This window comes from Danio rerio, chromosome 4 (genome assembly GCF_049306965.1).
Source record: "Danio rerio strain Tuebingen ecotype United States chromosome 4, GRCz12tu, whole genome shotgun sequence".
NCBI classification, from domain to species: Eukaryota; Metazoa; Chordata; class Actinopteri; order Cypriniformes; family Danionidae; genus Danio; species Danio rerio.
In genome coordinates this window covers 74,077,093-74,097,500 of record NC_133179.1, presented here as the reverse complement: position 1 = coordinate 74,097,500, position 20,408 = coordinate 74,077,093, and the positions used below count along the sequence as shown (strand labels likewise).

Here is a 20,408-nt window from a genome sequence, read left to right as displayed (position 1 = left end):
ACATTTAAACACACGTCCAATACTCTAATAGTCTTAAATCACAGCGTGTAATGTTAATATTTTCAGTTGAACATTTTCCAGAGACGTCTCTCATTCATCAAAGGTAAACCTGAACTCAAAATGAAAGTGAACTAAAAACACTGCATTTTCTTCAGACTCCACCTTTATTTGTTTGCTGTAGTGTAAATATAAAAACTAAAGCCATAAAAGCCACACATTTGACGACACATTTGACTGCTGCATTTCATTTGAGTCCACTCAAAAATAAACATTCTGATGTAAAATAATGAACAATCATCAACATGTCACAATTAAAAACACTGCACTGCTGAAAGGCAGAAGTGAAGGGACGTCATTGTGAAAATGGGATGCTGTTTAATATAAGTGTCGTAATATTGTTTAGCAGGAGAAATACTACTATGAAATTCACATGACCGTTTATCGATTACATTCATAATTCATTCGTTTACATCATTAACATATAAAACACTCAGCAAGAATGTCCACTTTAGTGTATTTTTGAGTTGATTAACAATAAAAGCAATATTTAAGATGTTGTAAATGCATTTCCTGTTTACTGACACGCTGTAGTGGCGATCAACGCTATTACGTTTCCACTAACCAATGAAACTACAAGTGGGCGTGGCTGAATGTGCAGCCCCGCCCCAGATGCTGCCCCCTCCCGATCTGCAGGCTGCAGACAGGGGCTTCTCAACCATTTGGGCTCTGACTTGAGTCAGATTGAAATAGTTTTGTGCTCGACTCAGATGTCCACTAGATGGCAGTAAAATGCAGCAGTAACGCAAGCTGAGGAAGTGTGTTAAAGGAGAATAAAAGAGAACTCATTGATGGAATGTTGACAAAACAACACTCATTATATTAAAACATCAGTCATGCTGAACTCATATGATGAGGGCAGTCTAAAATAATCTGGATATTTAATTGGATAAGACAGTTTCTTCTAAATACTGCATCTATCTGTAATATTATCCCCTGTTTCATTTCTCTCATATGGGGGTTTAGTATTTATTTTAATGTGTAATTATTCAATTGAAAAACTCCTAATCAAACTCTCTATACTTCACTAACAAGTGCTCACAACATGGAGACTGATTTATAAACACAACTTCTCCTCACGGTTTTCTTATTTGGAATAATGCCAATATCCTGTATAAAAATAAATCAATATTCTTTCACAGTCGATATAACAACGGACTAATATTAGTGAATCAATTATTTGATAATGAAGGAACACTATTTACACTTACAGAATTGATCACAAGATACACAATTCCTCCATTACAGGAGTTTATGATAGTGACTGGGGCAAAACCTGCTGGTCTACACATGCTGTACAAAAGCAGTGTATGTACATCAGCGCTTCCTGTTTATCCTCCTAAACCTGACCAGACCTCAGTCAGTATCTGTTCCTCTGGAGTTAAGCTTCTGACTTCATAGAGTTTATCCCATTAAAAATGTCTGTGTAAAACTGATATTGAGTCTGAATGCTGTTTTTGTGAAAGCTTTAATGAAGTTATATTTACATTGATTCTGGTTTTGCCAATATACTCCATATTTCTGGATTAATGTTGAAGCTTTTATTGCTCATTAAATTTTAACATCATTTTCCTTATCTTATGAACATGTGATTTTGGGTTTTTATGTTGAGCATCGCTCTTTAAAAGATGCTGGTTTTATTATAAACTTTATTATATTATTATGTGAACTTCACATACACAAATAAAAGTTTAGGAAAAGCAAAACCTCTCTTCATGATGCTAGAAAAAAAGATTCAAATGAATATAAAAGTGATTTCTAAGTCTGAAAATAGAAAAGCAAGTAAAACAGTCAGCATATGCTCCTCCTTTAACATATGTGCATATAAATGTGTGTATATATGTGTAACAGGGTTAAAATAATTGTAGCGGCTTACCAATGCCGCTATTGTTGGTAGAGTGAGCAAGTTTTTAACGCGTAAAAAGTCAGAGTCCGTAAGCAAATAGATGCAAATAAAAACATATTTATTGTCCAATCAACTTCCAATCAACAGAATTACTCAATCACTTTCCTTTATCTAAAAGCACACTTCCCTGTTTCCTTCAGTCACGAGACGATGCAATACGATACGGTCAAAAAACTGTGTGCTTCCTACCAACACTGTCTTTCTCCATGCAGTGAAGCCACAGTTATATAGCCTCCTACTGACACCTTGTGGCCAATAGCCAAAATACAATGTATGGCTCCTACATACCGGCCCCTTAATTGTTTATGACAAAATGGCATAACAATTACAAATTCATACAATATGGAGCCTTACATAAGAACTCAAAATGGTATCAAATATACATACATGCAAATAAACAACCTCAGTTTAAACACCTGTTTAACTGGTTATATCATAATTTTCCTATGTTGATTCTTGAAGAAGGCAAAGCTTACTAATTGAACGTTCCAAGATGTTGCATTTGGTTTGAACTTTTACAGATCGAACTAAACCTCTACTGTCTGGAAAAGACTCAATCACTCTTCCCAGAACCCATGATCCACGTGGTGCTGTAGAATCTGCAATGATCACAATGTCGCCAACAGTAAGATTTCGATGTTCTTTGTTCCATTTTTGTCGCTTCTGCAACAATGGTAGGTATTCGCGTACCCATCTTTTCCAGAAGAGGTCTGAAATATATTGCACTTGTCTCCATCTTCGTTTGGCATATGAATCAGACCTTTCAAACAAACCAGGAGGCAGTGCAGGGCTTCCTTTCAAAAGCAGAAGGTGGTTAGGTGTTAAAGCTTCCAAATCATTAGGGTCGTTGGAGATATTAGAGATGGGTCGATCATTTAGAATTGCCTCAGCTTCACACAAGACAGTCTGCAGGGCTTCATCATCCAATGTTTGTTGTCGAAGGACAACACACAGACTTTGTTTCACCAGTCTAATTAAACGTTCCCACACTCCTCCAAAATGAGGGCTTGAAGGTGGGTTAAAACTCCAGTCCACTCCCTTCTGTAGCAGGGCTCGTTGAATCTTCTCCTGGTTCAATGCACTGAGTGCCTCTCTTAGCTCCCGCTTAGCACTGATGAAATTAGTCCCATTATCAGATCTCATAGAAGAAACTTGTCCACGACGACAGATAAATCTGCGTAAAGCATTGATACACGAGTCTGTATCAAGTGAGTATGCCATTTCCAAATGAACTGCCCTACTTGCCATACAAGTAAATAGCACTCCATAGCGTTTCACTGTACCACGTCCTCTTTTTACTTCTATGGGCCCAAAGAAATCTACTCCTACATTAGTAAAAGGTGGTAAATCAGGAGTGATTCTTTCCACTGGAAGGTCTGCCATCCTTTGTTCACCCAGCTTTCCCTTAAAGCGTCTACAAATGACACACTTAGAAATGATCTTTCTTGAAACAGAATTGGCATTTGTTATCCAATACTTACAACGAAGCTTAGAAAGCATTTGATTTCTGCCACCATGACCCAGTTGTTTGTGAATATCTGAGAGTATGAGATGTGATACGTGCTGAATTTTAGATAACAAGATGGGATGTTTTCTTTCGCTTGGCATTGCTGACTTACCAAGTCTTCCTCCTACTAACAGCACTCCATCATGCAACATGGGATCCAGTTTATAGACAGAACTGTTTCTTTTAACAGTGTTACCATGTTTAAGAGCAGCAATTTCTTCCTGAAATTGTTCCTGTTGACTGAAACGAATGATGTTAACCTCAGCCTTATAAACATCCTCCACAGTCAAACTCTGTCGTTCCAGAGATGATTTAAAATGTTGCAATTTTGCATTCATGGTTGCATCATCACTATACTCCAAAGACAGTTCCTTTCGTTTACGACTTAACTGCAGTAGAAGTTTCTGCAGTTTCAAAATCCATGCAACTGCAACCTTTAGACGTTTCCAATCTGAGAAGTAGTGTATCAATTTGCTTGTGGCATTTTGTTCGCTTTGCAGTGTCACAGCATTTACCTTTAATTCCCTTTTTACTTCAGGATCATCATCATCCATTGATGTCGAATCACTTGTATGGAACTGTACATCACTTGGCTTCCATAGAAAGCTAGGCCCCTTTAGCCACCGTTCATTGTTCAAAAAAGATTCCACATTCAAGCCACGTGATGCATCGTCTGCTGGATTGTCTTTAGTTGGTACATACCTCCATTGTTGAGGCTGTGTTGCGTCTCTTATAAATGACACTCTGTTAGCGACAAATGTATGGAACCGTTTGTTCTCGTTCTTTATGTAATTGAGAACAGTTGTACTGTCGCTCCAAAAAACAGAATCCTCCAATGGAAGTTGCAACATCTTCTTTAACATGATGTCCATCTTCACAGCCAAGACAGCTGCTGTAAGTTCTAAACGTGGTATGGTCACATGTTTCAATGGTGTTACTCTGGACTTTCCCATCAAAAATGACACATGAACCTTGTCTGCACCGTTCAGCATCTTCAGATAGGAAACTGTGCCATACCCAGTTTCACATGCATCTGCAAAGTGGTGTAAACAAGCATGACTGGGCAGTCCATAATCCACAGGTTTAAAACATCTATTTACCTGAAATTCTGCAACCTTGTCCAACTCAACAATCCAATGAGTCCATTGCTTCTGGAAGGCAGATGGTATGGTATCATCCCAGCCCAATGTCTTTCTGCACAATTCCTGCAAGATGACTTTTGCAGGCAGAATAACAGGTGCAAGGAAACCCAAAGGATCATACACCGAGCTTACCACATACATAATGCCTCGTCTTGTACAAGGTTGAGTTTTCAAGGAAATCTTGAATTGAAAAGTGTCAGCATCCACACTCCACTGAAGACCTAATGCTCTTTCAACTGGCAACTTGTCTCGATCCAAATCCAACTGCTGTATATCCTTGGCCCGATTTTCCTGAGAGATCGATTGTAACACCTCCCGGCTATTACTGATCCACTTTGTCAAACGAAAACCTCCTTTCTGACAAAGACAAGTAAGATCTTTTGCCATAGATATGGCCTTCTCTTCACAAGAGACACTCTTCAAACAATCATCCACATAGAAGTTATTGTTGATCGTTTCAATTACCTCTAATGGAAAGTCACCTTCATTGTCCTTTGCTGTTTGCTTTAAAGCAAAGGATGCACAACTCGGAGAGGACACTGCACCAAAAAGATGAACTGTCATCCTGTAAGTAATGGGTTCCTTATTCAGTTCTCCACCAGGCCACCACAAGAAACGAAGAAAATCTACATCTTCTGCTGCAACTCTGACTTGATGAAACATCGCTTCTATGTCAGCCATAAAGGCTACTGGCTCCTGTCTAAATTTCAGTAAAACTCCAACCAGAGAACTGGTAAGATTAGGACCTTGCAATAAGTTATCATTAAGTGATGTTCCTTTATATGCTGCCCCACAGTCAAAAACCACTCTCAATGATCCCTTTTTAGGATGAAACACCCCGTGATGAGGGATGTACCAAACTTTACCATCCAATCGATCAAGTTGGCTATCAGGTACCTTCTCAGCATAGCCCTTGTGTATGACACCTTCAAGAAAGTAAGTATACTTCTCATGAAATTCTTGATTTATTTCCAATTTCCTTTTTAAACCAAGCAACCGTTGCTTAGCAACACCAAGATTATTTGGTAATGTGACATCAGACTTAAATGGTAATCTTAAGCTGTAATGTCCATCCTGATGCTTGACCGAATTGTTCATTATACTCATGAACTGAAGATCTTCCCTTGACATTTCCTTTTCATCAACAGTCTTCTCATTGAAATCATGATTAAACTGGTTGTTAAGCAGCTCCTCCAATCTAACAACAGAAATTCGGTTAACAGTAACATCAGAATGGCCAACTTCATTCCTATGTTCACTGTTTCCTTCCACAGTCCCATTAACAACCCACCCCAATAGGGTTTTAATGGCAAAAGGCCCATTACCTTGACTGTTAATAATCTTGTGTGGTTCCATCACATTAGCTGCATTAATTCCAATCAGTAAATCAACCTCTGCTTGAATGCAAGGTATCTTCACTTTATCCAGGTATGACCACTTGGATAACTCCTCTTGAGTTATGATGTTCTGAGAACTCACAGGCATTTTCTGTTGTGTGTAAACAGCAGGAAGTGGAAAGAAATTATTAGTGTTAAGACCACTGATTTCCAGACCATCAATAACACAGCAAGACACAGACTTTTCCTGACCCATAGTACGAAGCAGAATATTAATCTTCTTTCCATTCAAATTCAGCTCCTCCTGCAAGTGTTCAGAACAGAAAGTGGCTGAACTGCCTGGGTCCAAAAAAGCATATGTCTGCACCACCTTGTTACTTTTAATGGCCTTGACTTGAACTGGTATGATTGACATTAAAGTTCTTTCAGTCCCGGCCCCTGTGTGACCACAAGTTTGCACAGATGTATCTTTGCGCTTTTCTTCAGCCTTCTTCAGTATTACCTCTTTGCCATAAATATGCAGGATTGTGGGGTGTGTTTCTCCACAAATGTCACATTTCAGTCGATTCTCACATCTTTTACTTATATGCCCAGTTTTTAAACAGCCAAAACAAATTCCCTTGGCCTTCAGGAATTCAATCTTGTCACGTTGTGTTCTTTTCTTTAATGCAAAGCACCTTTCCAATGAATGCTGATTTTTGCAAAACAAACAGTCTCCATTAGACTTAGACACATGACAAGATTTTGGTTGTGCTAAAGCATCACTGGACTTCTTTGCTGGAATAGAAGTTGAAATATCAGTGGCAAAACTACTTCTTGTAAAGGGTTTGTGTGGTTGAACCTTAAGTTTACCTGCACCATGCTTGTCTTGAATGTCACCAAAAACAGGATCAGATGCCATTTTAACCTGTTTTTCAATAAATTCAACAATGTCACAGAACTTTGGCCTGCCATGAACAGACTCCATTATCTGACAGGCTTTAGCTCTCCATTGCTCCCTCAATTTGTAAGGCAGCTTCAATACAACTGATTTCATGTTGCTAGGCATGTTAAGTTCTTGCATATATGAGAGTTCATCCATTGTATTACAACAAGTACGCAAAAACAAAGCATAAGCCTGCAATCCTTGCACATCTTCAGCCTTTAAAGTAGGCCACCCCAGGGCTTTCTCCATATAGGCTGTAGATACCTTAAACTCATTACCAAAATGTTCCTTCAACAACTTCTTGGCCATTGCATAGCCCTTTTCTGAAGACATATATTGGCAACTGCGAACAAGATCTTTAGGCTGCCCTTTTGTGAACTGCTCAAGGAAATACAACTGATCCTTTAAATTGGTTGTTTTTTGCTCAATGCCATGCTCAAATGCTCTAATGAATGGAATATACTGCAATGGGTCACCATCAAATGTTGGAATTTCCTTCTTTGGTAGAATACGAGGATTTGCTTGCTGTTGAACAAGATGCGCTGTTAATTCCTCCTGTTTTTTCAGAATTTCAAGCAAAGGATCACCCTGTGCAGGTAAGATATTTGTAGCATGCTGAATTATGGAGTCATGTTGTGTTTGAGCAGAACAGTTACCATTAGCATGTTCCGATGTTTGTTGATCAATCCATCCAATCCTTTGATCCTGTATTGCAGCTTGAGATGCAGAAACACCAGTGTATCCATCCAAATCCAGTGGCATTGAATTTATTGGGACATAGTCATTTGCATTGGGGTTTAAAGATGTTGTTTGAGAAGAAGAATTTGCAGTGACCACAACCTTTTCAATCTTCTTTGAAGATAAACTGCTTGAACATTTACTTTGTTGATCAAATTTCTGCAACACACTGATCCTTGCTGTGGAAGCTGCTATTTGAGCATCCAAGTCCAACTGCTCTTTTTTCCTTCTCAGTTCTTCCTCCTGAACTTCAATATCATGTTTAGCCTTTAATGCAGCAGCACGTGCCATGAGTGCGGCCTTTTCTGCCTCTGCTTGAATACAGGCAGATGATATGGATGAACTACTGCTGCTGCGTGCACTGCATTTACTGCGTTTTGAGGTAGCATGTGATACATTTGACACACTATCTCCAGGACCAACATCACTCTCTGGATTTTCCACTTCAGATATTTTGTGACCTTCTGATTTATCTGATAACCATTTATTTGTTCGTTCCAAAAACTCATTGTTTGATATCATTTTTGCTTTAAACCAGATATCATGTTTTTCACACTCTTCAACCGGTAAAATAACCAAAAGTGACTCATGAGTGTCTTTAGCCTCTGAACACAACCTCTTAAAATCCTCAAAGACCAAACGTACCTCAGGTTTGTATTCATTGTCATCACATATTAGTTTGTTAATTGACTCTTTTAGCTTTTGTGCTTTGTTTAGCTTTGCTTTTCTTAACTTCTGTAAAGTGTCTAGTTTTTCAACTAAAGCTTTAGCTGTTAATTTAACTGGTCTTTTTTCCCTTTCAGGCTCATTTTCAACAGAAGTTAAACCTTGATCAGTCACATCCACCATTTCAACATTCAAATTGATTTCATTTTCCATTTTGCAAATTGTAAAACCCAATAAACACACATAAGAAAAGTTCAGTCAGTCATGGGCAACCAATGCATTGGATTTACGCTTTAAACCTTATTGTGTGCACACATTGTTTCCATATGGCCAAAATGATGATGATGTTGTTGCAACAAACATACCTATTGTGCTGTTTATCAAACGCGAAGAGATGAACGCAGCGTAGATTCACCTTAATGCAGGAAACCAGAAGAAAGCCGATCCAAACGAACTCACTCAGATGCTGAAGAAACGCTGTCCTCACGTGCAGCAAATGAAGCCTTGATCCAAACGAACGTCGCTGTCCTTGTCTGTAGAAACACCATGCCTTGCTGTCCACTCCAGCGGCGTCTCAATTGTCCCACGAAGCAAAGTTTTTGACTTTTTTGTAGCGGCTTACCAATGCCGCTATTGTTGGTAGAGTGAGCAAGTTTTTAACGCGTAAAAAGTCAGAGTCCGTAAGCAAATAGATGCAAATAAAAACATATTTATTGTCCAATCAACTTCCAATCAACAGAATTACTCAATCACTTTCCTTTATCTAAAAGCACACTTCCCTGTTTCCTTCAGTCACGAGACGATGCAATACGATACGGTCAAAAAACTGTGTGCTTCCTACCAACACTGTCTTTCTCCATGCAGTGAAGCCACAGTTATATAGCCTCCTACTGACACCTTGTGGCCAATAGCCAAAATACAATGTATGGCTCCTACAATAATGTTTAATTGTCTTTCACCAGAATGGGTTATTTTGTTTATTTTGTGGTTGTTGAGAGACCTCTTGTGGCAACAGTGTGTAATTGTTTCTTTCACCTTTCACCTGCAAAGCCCCGCCTACAGCAGGAAATGCTTGCTGAATACAGGAAGATGGTAGGTAAAATGTGCTCCAGCTAAATGTGACAAATTTACTATTTTAACACATATTAATAACACATACAAGCCCAATATGAACATTAAGTGATGTTTTAGATCAAATCTGTCGAGTGATTGCCGTGTGTGACCTACTTTGTGTGGTTAAATTTGCTCATGCTATGTGTAGCTGGAATGATGACATTAATATGTGCAGGGGGGATTTCTTACTATTTGTTTGGGTTTTTTAGATGCATGTTTAAATGCATACTGTTGCCAGAGGATGTGTATTTCTGTTACAGAATAAACAACGCAGAATGCAGTTCTCTGTGTCCGCCTGAGGGATTTGTGTCATCAGGAAGAGAAGCGTTACATATGCATTTCCTGTAGTAAAAGTGCACTTAATAACTCTTGGTGATGACTAAAATTGAAAAAACAAATGTGTGTAATATATTTGTGTAATTTAATAATCATATACCCTCTCCTCTGTTGATTTTGTTGTGTCAGAAAACTACATGCTGGTTCTTGATAATAAAAAAATAGTGTTGTGGTAACAGCAGTGTGTGTGTGTGTGTGTGTGTGTGTGAGTGTGTGTGTGTGTGAGTGTGTGTGTGTGTGTGTGTGTGTGTGTGTGAGTGTGTGTGTGTGTGTGTGAGAAGGCTCCAGAATACACAGCCAGTCTTGAACAGAGAGCTTGAGTTCAGTCTTTCTGCTCATCAGGTCGGTCATAACTCTACACTCAGTGTCTGAATCTTCCTCAGCACATCGGCTTTCACATCGCTATAACTGATGCGTTTTAGAAACACAGCTGTAACAGTCAGAGAAACATTTGCTGATCTCCATGATGGTGAGGTCAAATTAAATATCTTTAATAAAAAAATATAAACCTCTGTTGATTGTCAAATATTCTTACAGGAATGAAGTCAAGCTGTACTCAGTGAAGCTGCTAATGCTGTTATTTGATTGAGTTGTTTAATCCTCTGTTTTAGTTCAGTTGCTTTGGTGTGACGCTGTGTCTGTAGTTTGATTTCTTCCTTCAGTTTCTTCTTCCTTCAGTGATTGTGCTTGTAAACAGCAGGTGTTCATCAGTGTCTGAATTCACTTATTTGTGGTCATTCACTCTGTCCAGTGGACTAAACTAATTGACTAGTGTAAGGGCCGGGTGAATGAGGGTGTAGGGCGAGATCAGACACTCTGATTAGTTTCTTAAAGACAGGGGTTTTCTACAAAGGTAGATACATGTTCCTCTGAATGACAAGGAGGCAAATCAGCTTCTAACGCCGAGAGGGTTATTTTACCTTTATCTAACTCTAGAATTTTAACATTTACTCTGAATTACCACAACACTTGAAATTTAACACCAATGAATTTGCTGTGTAGTCTTCTCACTACATCTAAAAGTATCTCCACAGATTGTGGTTCAGTCGTTCACAAGCATTAAAATGAGTAAAATATTATTTTAATAATGAAGAATATCTGGATAAGGAAAAGATCATAAGTGTCACTATAAACCCTAAATGAACCCAGTTTACCTCTGCACACGACATCCGTGCCTTTAAATAATATATTCAGCTTCATTTATTGTGTTTTCACTAAACTATTTCATCTCATCAAGAGGGAAAAGATGTATAATCATGAATCTTGTTCTCCTGCAGATCTAAATATCAAGGATAAATCATATATAACAACATTTATACTAGAAAAATCCTATTTGCAGATTTGTTTTCTGCCCACAGCAATAGTTTAATGAAACATTATGTTTTCCCAGAAGTTGTGTTCAGATATCTACAGAATCTTTTCTTAATAAAGGAAATAAAAGCCATTTAAAACGGTGCATGTCTCATCAGCTGGTTAAAGGATGACTAGAGGAAAATTAGCTGTGTTTCTGTTTTACTCTACTTTAACAAGCAGAAAACTCACACTGACTTATTATCGTATTGTTCTGAAGATTTTGAGAAATGACGACGATAAAGGGTGTCAAACATCTGTAAATGAGTGATCATTATATAATCAAAACCTTTCATTAAAGCTGTCCTGTTCTCATCTTACAGCAATTTAGACAAGCTTTTACAACCATTTCAAACACTGACCACTCTATATACAACCACAGCATCAATAAACACACTGCCTTAACTATGTGTTTTAATCTATGTGAATAAAGACAGATTAACAGATATATTGATTAAATAGGAGAGTGATCACCAAACACCTTCACTAATAGACAGATAATACAGTTAAACTCAAATGAGGAGCTGCAAACAATAAACAAGATACAAACTGCAAGAACTAGGGCGACACGGTGGCTCAGTGGTTACCACTGTCGCCTCATAGCTAGAAGGTAACTGGTTCGAGCATTAGCTGGGTCAGTTGGTGTTTCTGTGTGGAGTTTGCATGTTCTCCCAGTGTTGGCGTAGGTTTCCTCCAGGTGCTCCGGTAAGTAGGCGGTTCATTCCGCTGTGGTGACCCTTGATAAAAATCAGGGACTAGGCCGATAAAGAAAATGAATGAATGAACATTTCAGCGAAATTTAAAACTGTTTTGGCTTCAGTCCTGACTAATCTAATGTATAAACACACTTATATTATTGAACAGCATCTGAGAGAAAGTAATAATTCATCAGAGAGATCTGTAAGGGGTGTACTCATTTCCATTTCCATCTGTAATCTTATTTTATTAGTCCAATACTGCTTTAAATATTTTTCAGAGACCTCTTGGATTTATTTCAAATACCTTTTTCTCTATTCTCATATATGTATTATATGACACTATATATACTATATTATACTTATTTAATCTTCCTTCAACACACTCGTGCTCAGAGAATCTGCACAGATATCTTCAGCTCCAGTGGTTTGTGTGTCATCTTCAGGACACGCCCACAGTCAGGAGAGTCTCATGAATATTCATGTCAGTGTCACTCTGTGGAGCCAGTAATATTTGAGGATATACCTGTAGATCACACAGGTGTGTTTTAGTGAAGTGAAAGAGTGAAAGAGCTCAGATTGTGTTCCTGCTGCACAAGAGCGTCTGTACTTCTGCATGTGAGTTTAACACTTCTACATTACGCTGATTTGTGGAGATGATGAAGGGTTTATATGTGTGAGTGTGATTTAAATGTCTGATCCTGAAGATCAAATCCTCAAACACAGATTAAACACTGAGTCAAACACGCTCATTTAAACACTGTGTCTAAAAGCTTTATTTTTAATCCCTTTACAGTGTTTGTGCTCTTCTATATCAGACTGACTCAATAGTGTCCAATAATTCAGCATTAAATATAACTCTAAACATTCAGAGTCACCAAATCAAAAGTAAAGTTAAAGCAGACCTTCCAGTTGAACAGGAAGAAAAGCTGCTGAAAAACAACAAGCTCCTTAAAGAGGTGGTTCAGTTTTTAGGGCTTGGTTGTTTTTATGTAGTTAATTCTTTTTATTAAAATGCTGACGTTTACTCAACAAAATATGTTTAACCCTTAACTGTCTGTAGATGTTTTGTGTACAAACTAAATAGCTTGTTAAATAAATTAATATCTTATTTTATATATATATATATATATATATATATATATATATATATATATATATATATATATATATATATATATATATATAATGTCACTCAACAAAGTATATGTCATATATTAATTTTGAAATATGTGAGGTGTCAGATCAGGGCACTGCATTCATTTTAGGTAGTGTTTATATACATGTATGTGTGTATTCAAGTGTTACCAAACTGTTGTCTTCCTCATTATGTGGTCTGTTTCACTAAGGTCTTGTTAGTGATGTCAGCCAATACAGCAACCATTGATTGCTATAAAGTGTGCTGTTCTTCATCTCAGTATATTGTCATCTCCAGGTGATGGTCAGCGGCTGATTGTTTCCTCTGCTAATTTCTGCATTGGTGTTTTAGCTGCAGTATGGCAGAGGAGCGAGTAAAGGACTCTCTCGCAGGAATACACAGGTATTGACTCTGTTTTTTTCTTTCAGACTCAGAGATTATAATAATTTTAAATATACAAAGTAATAATTCAGGTTTTATATACTCTCATCAGATTTTTGTGCTGAGTTTTTACCCATCAGGTTTCATAACAAGGTTGGAGAGTCAATGTGTTTTTCAGTGAAACTGAAATTGTGCAGAATGAGAAAGCAATGCATTGTCATAGCAATTTCAAATAAAGAGACTCTTACTGATCAAGAGACAAAGTCTACAAGGTTTACTTCCAAAAAGATTCATTCTTTGCATAGAACGTCCTGTTTGTAAATGTAACCCATGTTTCCTGATTAAGAAACTTCAACGTGCGTCTAATAACAGACTACAGAAGATTGCTAGATGACCAATCACTCTGAAGAGAAAGAAAAAGGGCCAATGAATGAGTTGGCAGAGCTCAGTTCCGCAGGTGCCAGTAATTAGTCATTAGTGTAGTATAGCACTTGGCGTTCGCTGAGCGAGCATCAGTTTTTTGCCAGCTGAAGACTAAACACTCAGCCAACAGCTGGGGACTCAGCTGATTTTGAAGTGAAGATGTACGTCTACGTTCATAACCAGGATGTTCCGCTTTATGGAAATTCCAATGTGCATCCGGTAACAAACTACAGGAGACTGTATGGAAAACACCACAGCAGCTAAGCCTGTCATGCTCCAGATGTGTGGTTGGGAATGCGTACCTGTTTGAAATGGGAGAATGCTTCGGAGACCACCTGCTACCCAAAAGGGGAGGCTTGATGGCAATAAGAACAAATGGACTAGCCCTAAGAAGGGGAAGTGCTACATATGATAAGCTGGTTAGCAGTTAGGGAAGACACATGTCCGCTTAGAAAGGGTGAACACACTGGGGCTAAAATAAGCATATGGGGTCACTACGGGGGACAGCGCATAGTTGACACCGAAACTCAGTATGTAGGTAGACCAAATGGGCATACCAGACATCACACTGAGCCAGGCACCCAGCTCCTCCACTGAGTCAGATGCTAGGGGCCTCAGAGGGATTCTCTAGTGGGGAACTTACTAGCAGAATAGAAAAAGCACACTTATCTCAGAGTTAGGGAGCATGACGCAGCAATCCAGGATCTTCTTTTCCAGCAGGACAGCAATCTCCTCTTGCAAGACAGGGGCATACACGGGACTGACCCTCGTGAAATGTACACCAGTGAACTTGGGAGGAAGAGAAGCAAATTGTATCACATGGCTGAGTCTGACTGTTCGTGTAACTCCTGTTTTAATGTTTATGACAGAGCTGTATATTCTAGTACTAGTTGTCTAGGTTCATGAAGGGGAGCTTGGTTTTTATTTCTCTCTATGTGTGCTGACTACAAAGACGTTAAATAAAAAACTGAATTTTCTTCCCTTTTTTATATCAAATTAAGAAATGAAAATTTGTAGAATAAAAAAAACAATACAGTATTATATAACCAAGGAAAATGTATTTTTTTCCACAATTATTGAATTTTTTTTTTTCCTCTTAGTACATAAACAAATAATGTAAACAACAATGTACCATAAACATAACCCAATAATTTTCTCACTTGGAAATTGGAACAGATGAAAAAAAAGTCCACAATTTAGCAAAATTCTTTGGAATAAAAAAACGTTCCTTGTGATGTGTGTAAATGCAATGTCTCAGTCCTACCGCTCCCTTAGGAATGGCATTCAAGTTAGCAAAGGTGGATGAGGAGAAGACATGAAGAGTTGAAAGACGGGATGAGATGAAGATTTGAAGAGTTGATGCAGCTAGTAAGATGTCTGCCTGAAAGAACCAATCCATGGCAAGATCACTCGAAATCTAAAGTCCCATTTGCATCATCCACGATTTAGCCGGGGGGAATAAACCAGTCTGCAAAAATTGTACACTTCAAATTAATGACATCAACATCATCAGAACGTTTAAAGCATTTCTAACAAACCATATCATGAATTTTGTACACTCTGTATGCACATTTGGTGCTTTTATATACATCTCAAAAAATTTGGAATAAAAATATGCTTTAAACTCTTTTTTTTCCTCACACATATGACACAGTGAAAAAAACAGTTAAATACAATACATTGATCAAATAAACATAAATCACTTGCATACCATTTGCTACAATTTCTACTAAACATGTTGAAAAAAATATATATGTATATATTTATATACAATTCTTAAAGCAACGAACACCGCATGGTCACCATGGTTAGCAAAGCTAGCATCATCAGCTGTGCTTAGCTTCTCTTTGGCTAACCCACATCAGTTACTCAGTAGTTTATCTGCAATTCCTTAAATAAAATCACATTCTGACTGGTATTTTTTTCAGATAATGGAAAAATACTACATAACATAATCATATTAAAGGGGAAGCGCCGAATTAATGCAGGCTGTTCTGCAACACGGAAAAAAAAGAATGGGTTACATTCGCATGAGGCGCCGCGACCGACTAGGCAGTGCTAACCAACCAACCAATCAATCAATCAATTAATCAATCATCAATCAATCAATCGATTAAAGGCCTTTATTTGTCACATACACTTCCATATAGTGAAATTGAACCCCCCGACCATACACAAACATCACATTTCAGGGGAAGACAGGTCAACAGGAGGTAGCATTTAGAAAAAGGAAGTAAGATACATTTCAGGAAAGGGAGGCGAAAATAAAACTATTTTTACCGTGCTCTTGAATTAAGGCAGTGTGAGATCAGGGAGAAAAAAAAGCCCCAGCAGTCAAGCACATAAACACACAGACATAGACATTTAGTGAATCAGCTCAAGGTTAAACTTCCCGTGCGTTCTTTACCATTAATACTGTAGAGAATTAGCTCTTAGGGAAGAAGAAAATTCATTTGAACGGGGCTTTAAAAGAATCGACTCATTAAATTCAAACAAACGAATTGTCCAGCGGTCATTCGACTGACAGTTGACTTTAATTGCTGCTATTGCTATCTAAATAAAGACCTATTTATGTTTAAGCAGGGTAGCAAGATCAACGTTTAAGACATTAGATTCATATATATACACAGGCACCTAAAATTAAACTTAGTGAAGTTTATTTATAAACTAATTTCAAGAAGATTATGTGCGGCTGGCCCCGAGTCAAGCTAATGTACGAACCACCAATCAGACTATTCCTAACCCAGTATAAATAACCAAACACCTTACCTTTAGTCATCTTCGTCTTGAAGAATCCCCCCTTCCACCCCTTCTCCTCCTCTTTTTTTTACAGGGCAGCACTGCAGCCCAGTGGCTAGCACTGCAGCCTCACAGCAAAAATGCCTCTGGTTCGGGCATCTACCCAAACGGACAGCATTTTCGTGTAGAGTTCAAGTTCTCCCCGTGCTTGCGTGGGTTTTCCCCGGGTCCTCCGGTTTTCTTCCCACACTCCCAAAAACATGAGACTTAAGTAAATTGACTAAACCAAATTAGCACCAAATTCAATTCTGTCAGCAACACATCACCTTAGCAATCCTCAAGCAGCAGGGGAGGGGGGGGGGGTTCTCAAGATTTACCGAGCTCAAACTCCCCTATTGCCCTGCAACGGGAGGGAGCTCTGGGCTCGAGGCTCTCATGAGCTCGGGGCTCTCTCCTGGGACAGCATGCCAAACTAGCTAAGTGTGAACTCTTGAATTGACTAATCTAACAAAAACTAACACCTAACACAAACAAATTTATACAAGTGTAGAGAAGAGTAAAGTAAGAGATTGAGAGAATGTAATGAAGGAAAACCTTGAATTTTGTAAGACAAAACCAAGTGAACCAAATATAATTAAATTAACCCTTCTATTGTCTCTTTAGGGTTGCATTTAGTTTACAACAGTTCAGATGGAAGTGTTACTTGCCTTTCTTTGTGATGTGAAGAAGCTCCCTCTGTTGAGCATGTTCTTTGTCCTCATGAGGCTTGGAGTGGAGAGGAGTCGGTCGTTTCAAGTTTAAGCGGCAACAGTGCGAGTCGTTAGGACTACAGGTTTGTGGCGCACTAAACTTAACTACCGTTAGACTCTCGATGGAAAAGTAAGAAAAGAAGGTATCAGAGATAAGAATGTCTGAGCTGTATGATTAACCCATTTTGTCTTGGTCCCAGCCTGCTCCCTGGAGTCCTCTCGTTTCAAGCCTTTCTCTGGCCTGAGGTTTCTGGGTCTCTGGGGTTTCCTGTTTCTGGGGTTTCTGCTTTCTTGGAGGTTTCTCTGCTTAGGTCTTTTTCTTAGGTCTTTGGGTCACTCTGTCTTTTTCTGTCTTAGGGCGGTGGCCTCAGGCACAAGCTTTAACAAGGATGGTTTTTATCCACCCTCCAGGGCCAAGTTGACCAATCAGAAATTAACTTCCCTGAGACATGTTTTTATTGTCCTTTGTTCAGAAGTATAGGGATTTGCATAGGTAATTTTATGTAAACTGAGACAGAAATGTTTCTAGAAATGTGTCAAGTCTCTTAAAATGTTAGTATGTTACACTTGTATTTGCATAAAATGTAAACAATCATTCAGTACACCAAATTGACTTAAAAACATGAACATGAACGGTCTATGAGCTTGTTTAGCTGTGGTTGAGTTAAACATTGATTGCTGAAGTATTAAAACCATAATATTAATACAGGAGCAAGGGAAATATTGCAAAACACCTGAATACACATAAATAGAGAATAAAAATTTACATTAAAACATCAGTCTTAAGCAAGGAGCTTATAGAAGTCCTGACCATGTCTCTTTCCAGTGCTCTGAGCACATTCTTTTTTTGTCGTAAATATCTTGGAATTAGATTACAACTGACCATTCAGTCTTTTCCTGGGGAGAAGTTGGTGCTATGTTGGCTGACGCATTTGTTGAATTAAAGCAAAATAATTATATGTCTGATTGGCCATATTCGTTACAGACATAACATTGTAACAGGGGATGTGGATATAGTTCAGTGAGGGCGGGCAGCCATCTGGTCCGGCAGCTAAAGAGTGCTGGTCACAGACCCGCCTACTCCCTCCAGTGGGTGAAAGGAAACAAAGTCATGGGATGAGGGGCTAGGTGGGGATTGTATATCTGTAGCTCTATATGTGTGTGTGTGTGTAAGCCTGTAGAGTCCAACAGGTGTCCTTGACAGGGAGTAGGAATTTCAGAGCGTCTCCTTATCTTGCTATCCGGGAGAAGTTGTTTTTCTCCAGCTGAGTGCGCCTGGCAGGAAAACACAGGGAAGCCAAAAGAGAAGAAAAAGTATTTCAAATTTAAGTCAATATCTGCCAATTTCGCAGATATTTAATGCCCTTCGCTGGTCTCCAGGTCTGGCCAAATCTTGTTACAAAGCCACCAGTTTCACTCTGATGTTTTTCAATTTGCAGTCTAAGACCATAGTCTGATTAGTAGTGAGCCTGCTCACCACCGTTTCAATCAATCCGGCCAGCTTGGTGGGGTTTTGAGCGGCACTAACTGCTTTTATCAATCATCTATACCCCAGGGCCACACCTAAGCCCATCAACAGAAATTTTGTTATCGAAGTTCCTAATAGATAGATAACCTTAATATCCTCCAGGGACAGAGCACCCAGGCACACAACATGCAACTTCTCCCACCCGTCCATCACATATCCAGCTGCAAACTTCCCAAAAGGACAAGTGGGCTCTCCCAAGCCCAAACTTCTCATTGAGAAGATGGTGTCAAACGCGTTCAGAAACCAGTTAATCAAATCCATAATTGCTTATTTGTTTGGATAGCAGGGCACGAAGAGCCTCAGAGATAGAATAAGACCAGACAAGAGGAGCCAGCCAGAAAAGATAAGGGACGGAGAGGAAAAAAAAATTGGAACTTCCTTAATCGAAAGCCAAAGGAGAAAATGGTGTCATCAGAGCGATTGCTGACGTGCCAGCGGAGTGGCAGCTTGGGAGAGGAGTGCTCACTACAGGAAGCAGAGCAGCCAGAGAAAGAGCTGAAAATAGCTGATCCTCCCTGTATTCAGCGATGAGGCTGGAGTGAGAGAAAGGAGACCAGTTGTTGTGTTGTTCAATGTTCTGTCCTGTTGTTATTGTATGTGGCCACTAGGCGTCAGAAGAAGTGTGTTTAGTGGAGAAAGGGAGAAGAGAATAAAGTGAAGAAGTGTGGAGCTAAGCAGAGTTGTTTCGGCTGCATATTCATTTACTAAGCTATACAAAACACCACATTTTTAGTGACGAGGATGGCAGCACTCAGTTTACGTACACCTCCCATGATTTTAACATACCTGGGCCAGCTCCCAGTTCCAATTCATAAGTTGAAGAAGATGTTTGAAAACTATAAGGTTGCAATCGATGCCACGGGAGATCAGTGGCCAGAAGAGAGGATGCGTATAGTCTTGCTACAGTGCTTGGGAGCCGAGGCCTTAAGAGTTTTCTATACGTTACCTAATACAGGTCAGAATCTTGCTAATGCTTTTAAAGCCCTAGAAGAACACTTTCAGCCGATTACAAACATCGTCGTGCAATGACACAAATTCAGACAACGTGCACTGCGGCCGGATGAATCAGTGAAGAACTATGTTGTTGCTTCACGTGAGCTAAGTACAGACTGTAACTTCGTCGATGGCACGGATGAAATGATCAGAGATCAACTGGTAGAGAAAGCATTCTCTCCATGTATTCGTGAACAGCTTTTATTACAGCCGCAGTTAACATTGACGGATGCAATGTTATTGGCGGGTCAATCAGAGACCACTGTGGGGCACACACAAACGTTAGATGCGGCCCCAGTGCACAAAATAAAATCTGCCCAGCATGGCAGGACACCACAGCATCGAAAATTCCAGGGGAAACATGTGAGTAAAATACAACCACAAACTACGGCACAGGTTAATCGTGCTTGTTTCCGCTGTGGGTCTACTTCTCATCTGGCTAATGCTCCAAATTGTCCAGATGCTAAAGTCAAGTGTAATAAATGTAAAAAAATAGGACATTTTGCAGGAGTTTGCCGCTCTGAGAAAAGAGTCCAATTACTTGATCCTCCAGAAATGGAGGTCCCTGAAACTGTGCATGTACTTGAAGTAGAAGGGAAGTCATTTTGTGATAAAATAAAATGCACTGTAAACATTGAAACAGACGAACTAGGCCCAGTGCCGCCTGAACTCACTGTCGACACTG

General features: G+C 39.1%; 3 protein-coding genes across 7 annotated transcripts in view; 2 read left to right on the top strand and 1 right to left on the bottom strand.

The window, feature by feature from the left end:
- Positions 1-20,408, bottom strand: part of si:ch73-389k6.1 — a 778,105-nt gene that overhangs the window by 368,563 nt on the left and 389,134 nt on the right. The gene's annotated exons all lie outside the window — the stretch shown is intronic.
- The window catches only part of si:ch211-232d10.1, a 257,213-nt gene that overhangs the window by 69,050 nt on the left and 167,755 nt on the right, over positions 1-20,408 (top strand). The window lies entirely within an intron of this gene.
- The window catches only part of LOC108183521 (NACHT, LRR and PYD domains-containing protein 3-like), a 74,942-nt gene continuing 66,843 nt past the window's right edge, over positions 12,310-20,408 (top strand). For both annotated transcript variants that reach the window (XM_073948209.1, XM_068220702.2), the window contains exons 1-2: positions 12,310-12,390; positions 13,208-13,312. In XM_073948209.1, the coding sequence (XP_073804310.1) occupies positions 13,269-13,312 (44 nt within the window). In that variant the 5' untranslated portion in view covers positions 12,310-12,390; positions 13,208-13,268. The remainder of the gene's footprint in view (positions 12,391-13,207; positions 13,313-20,408) is intronic.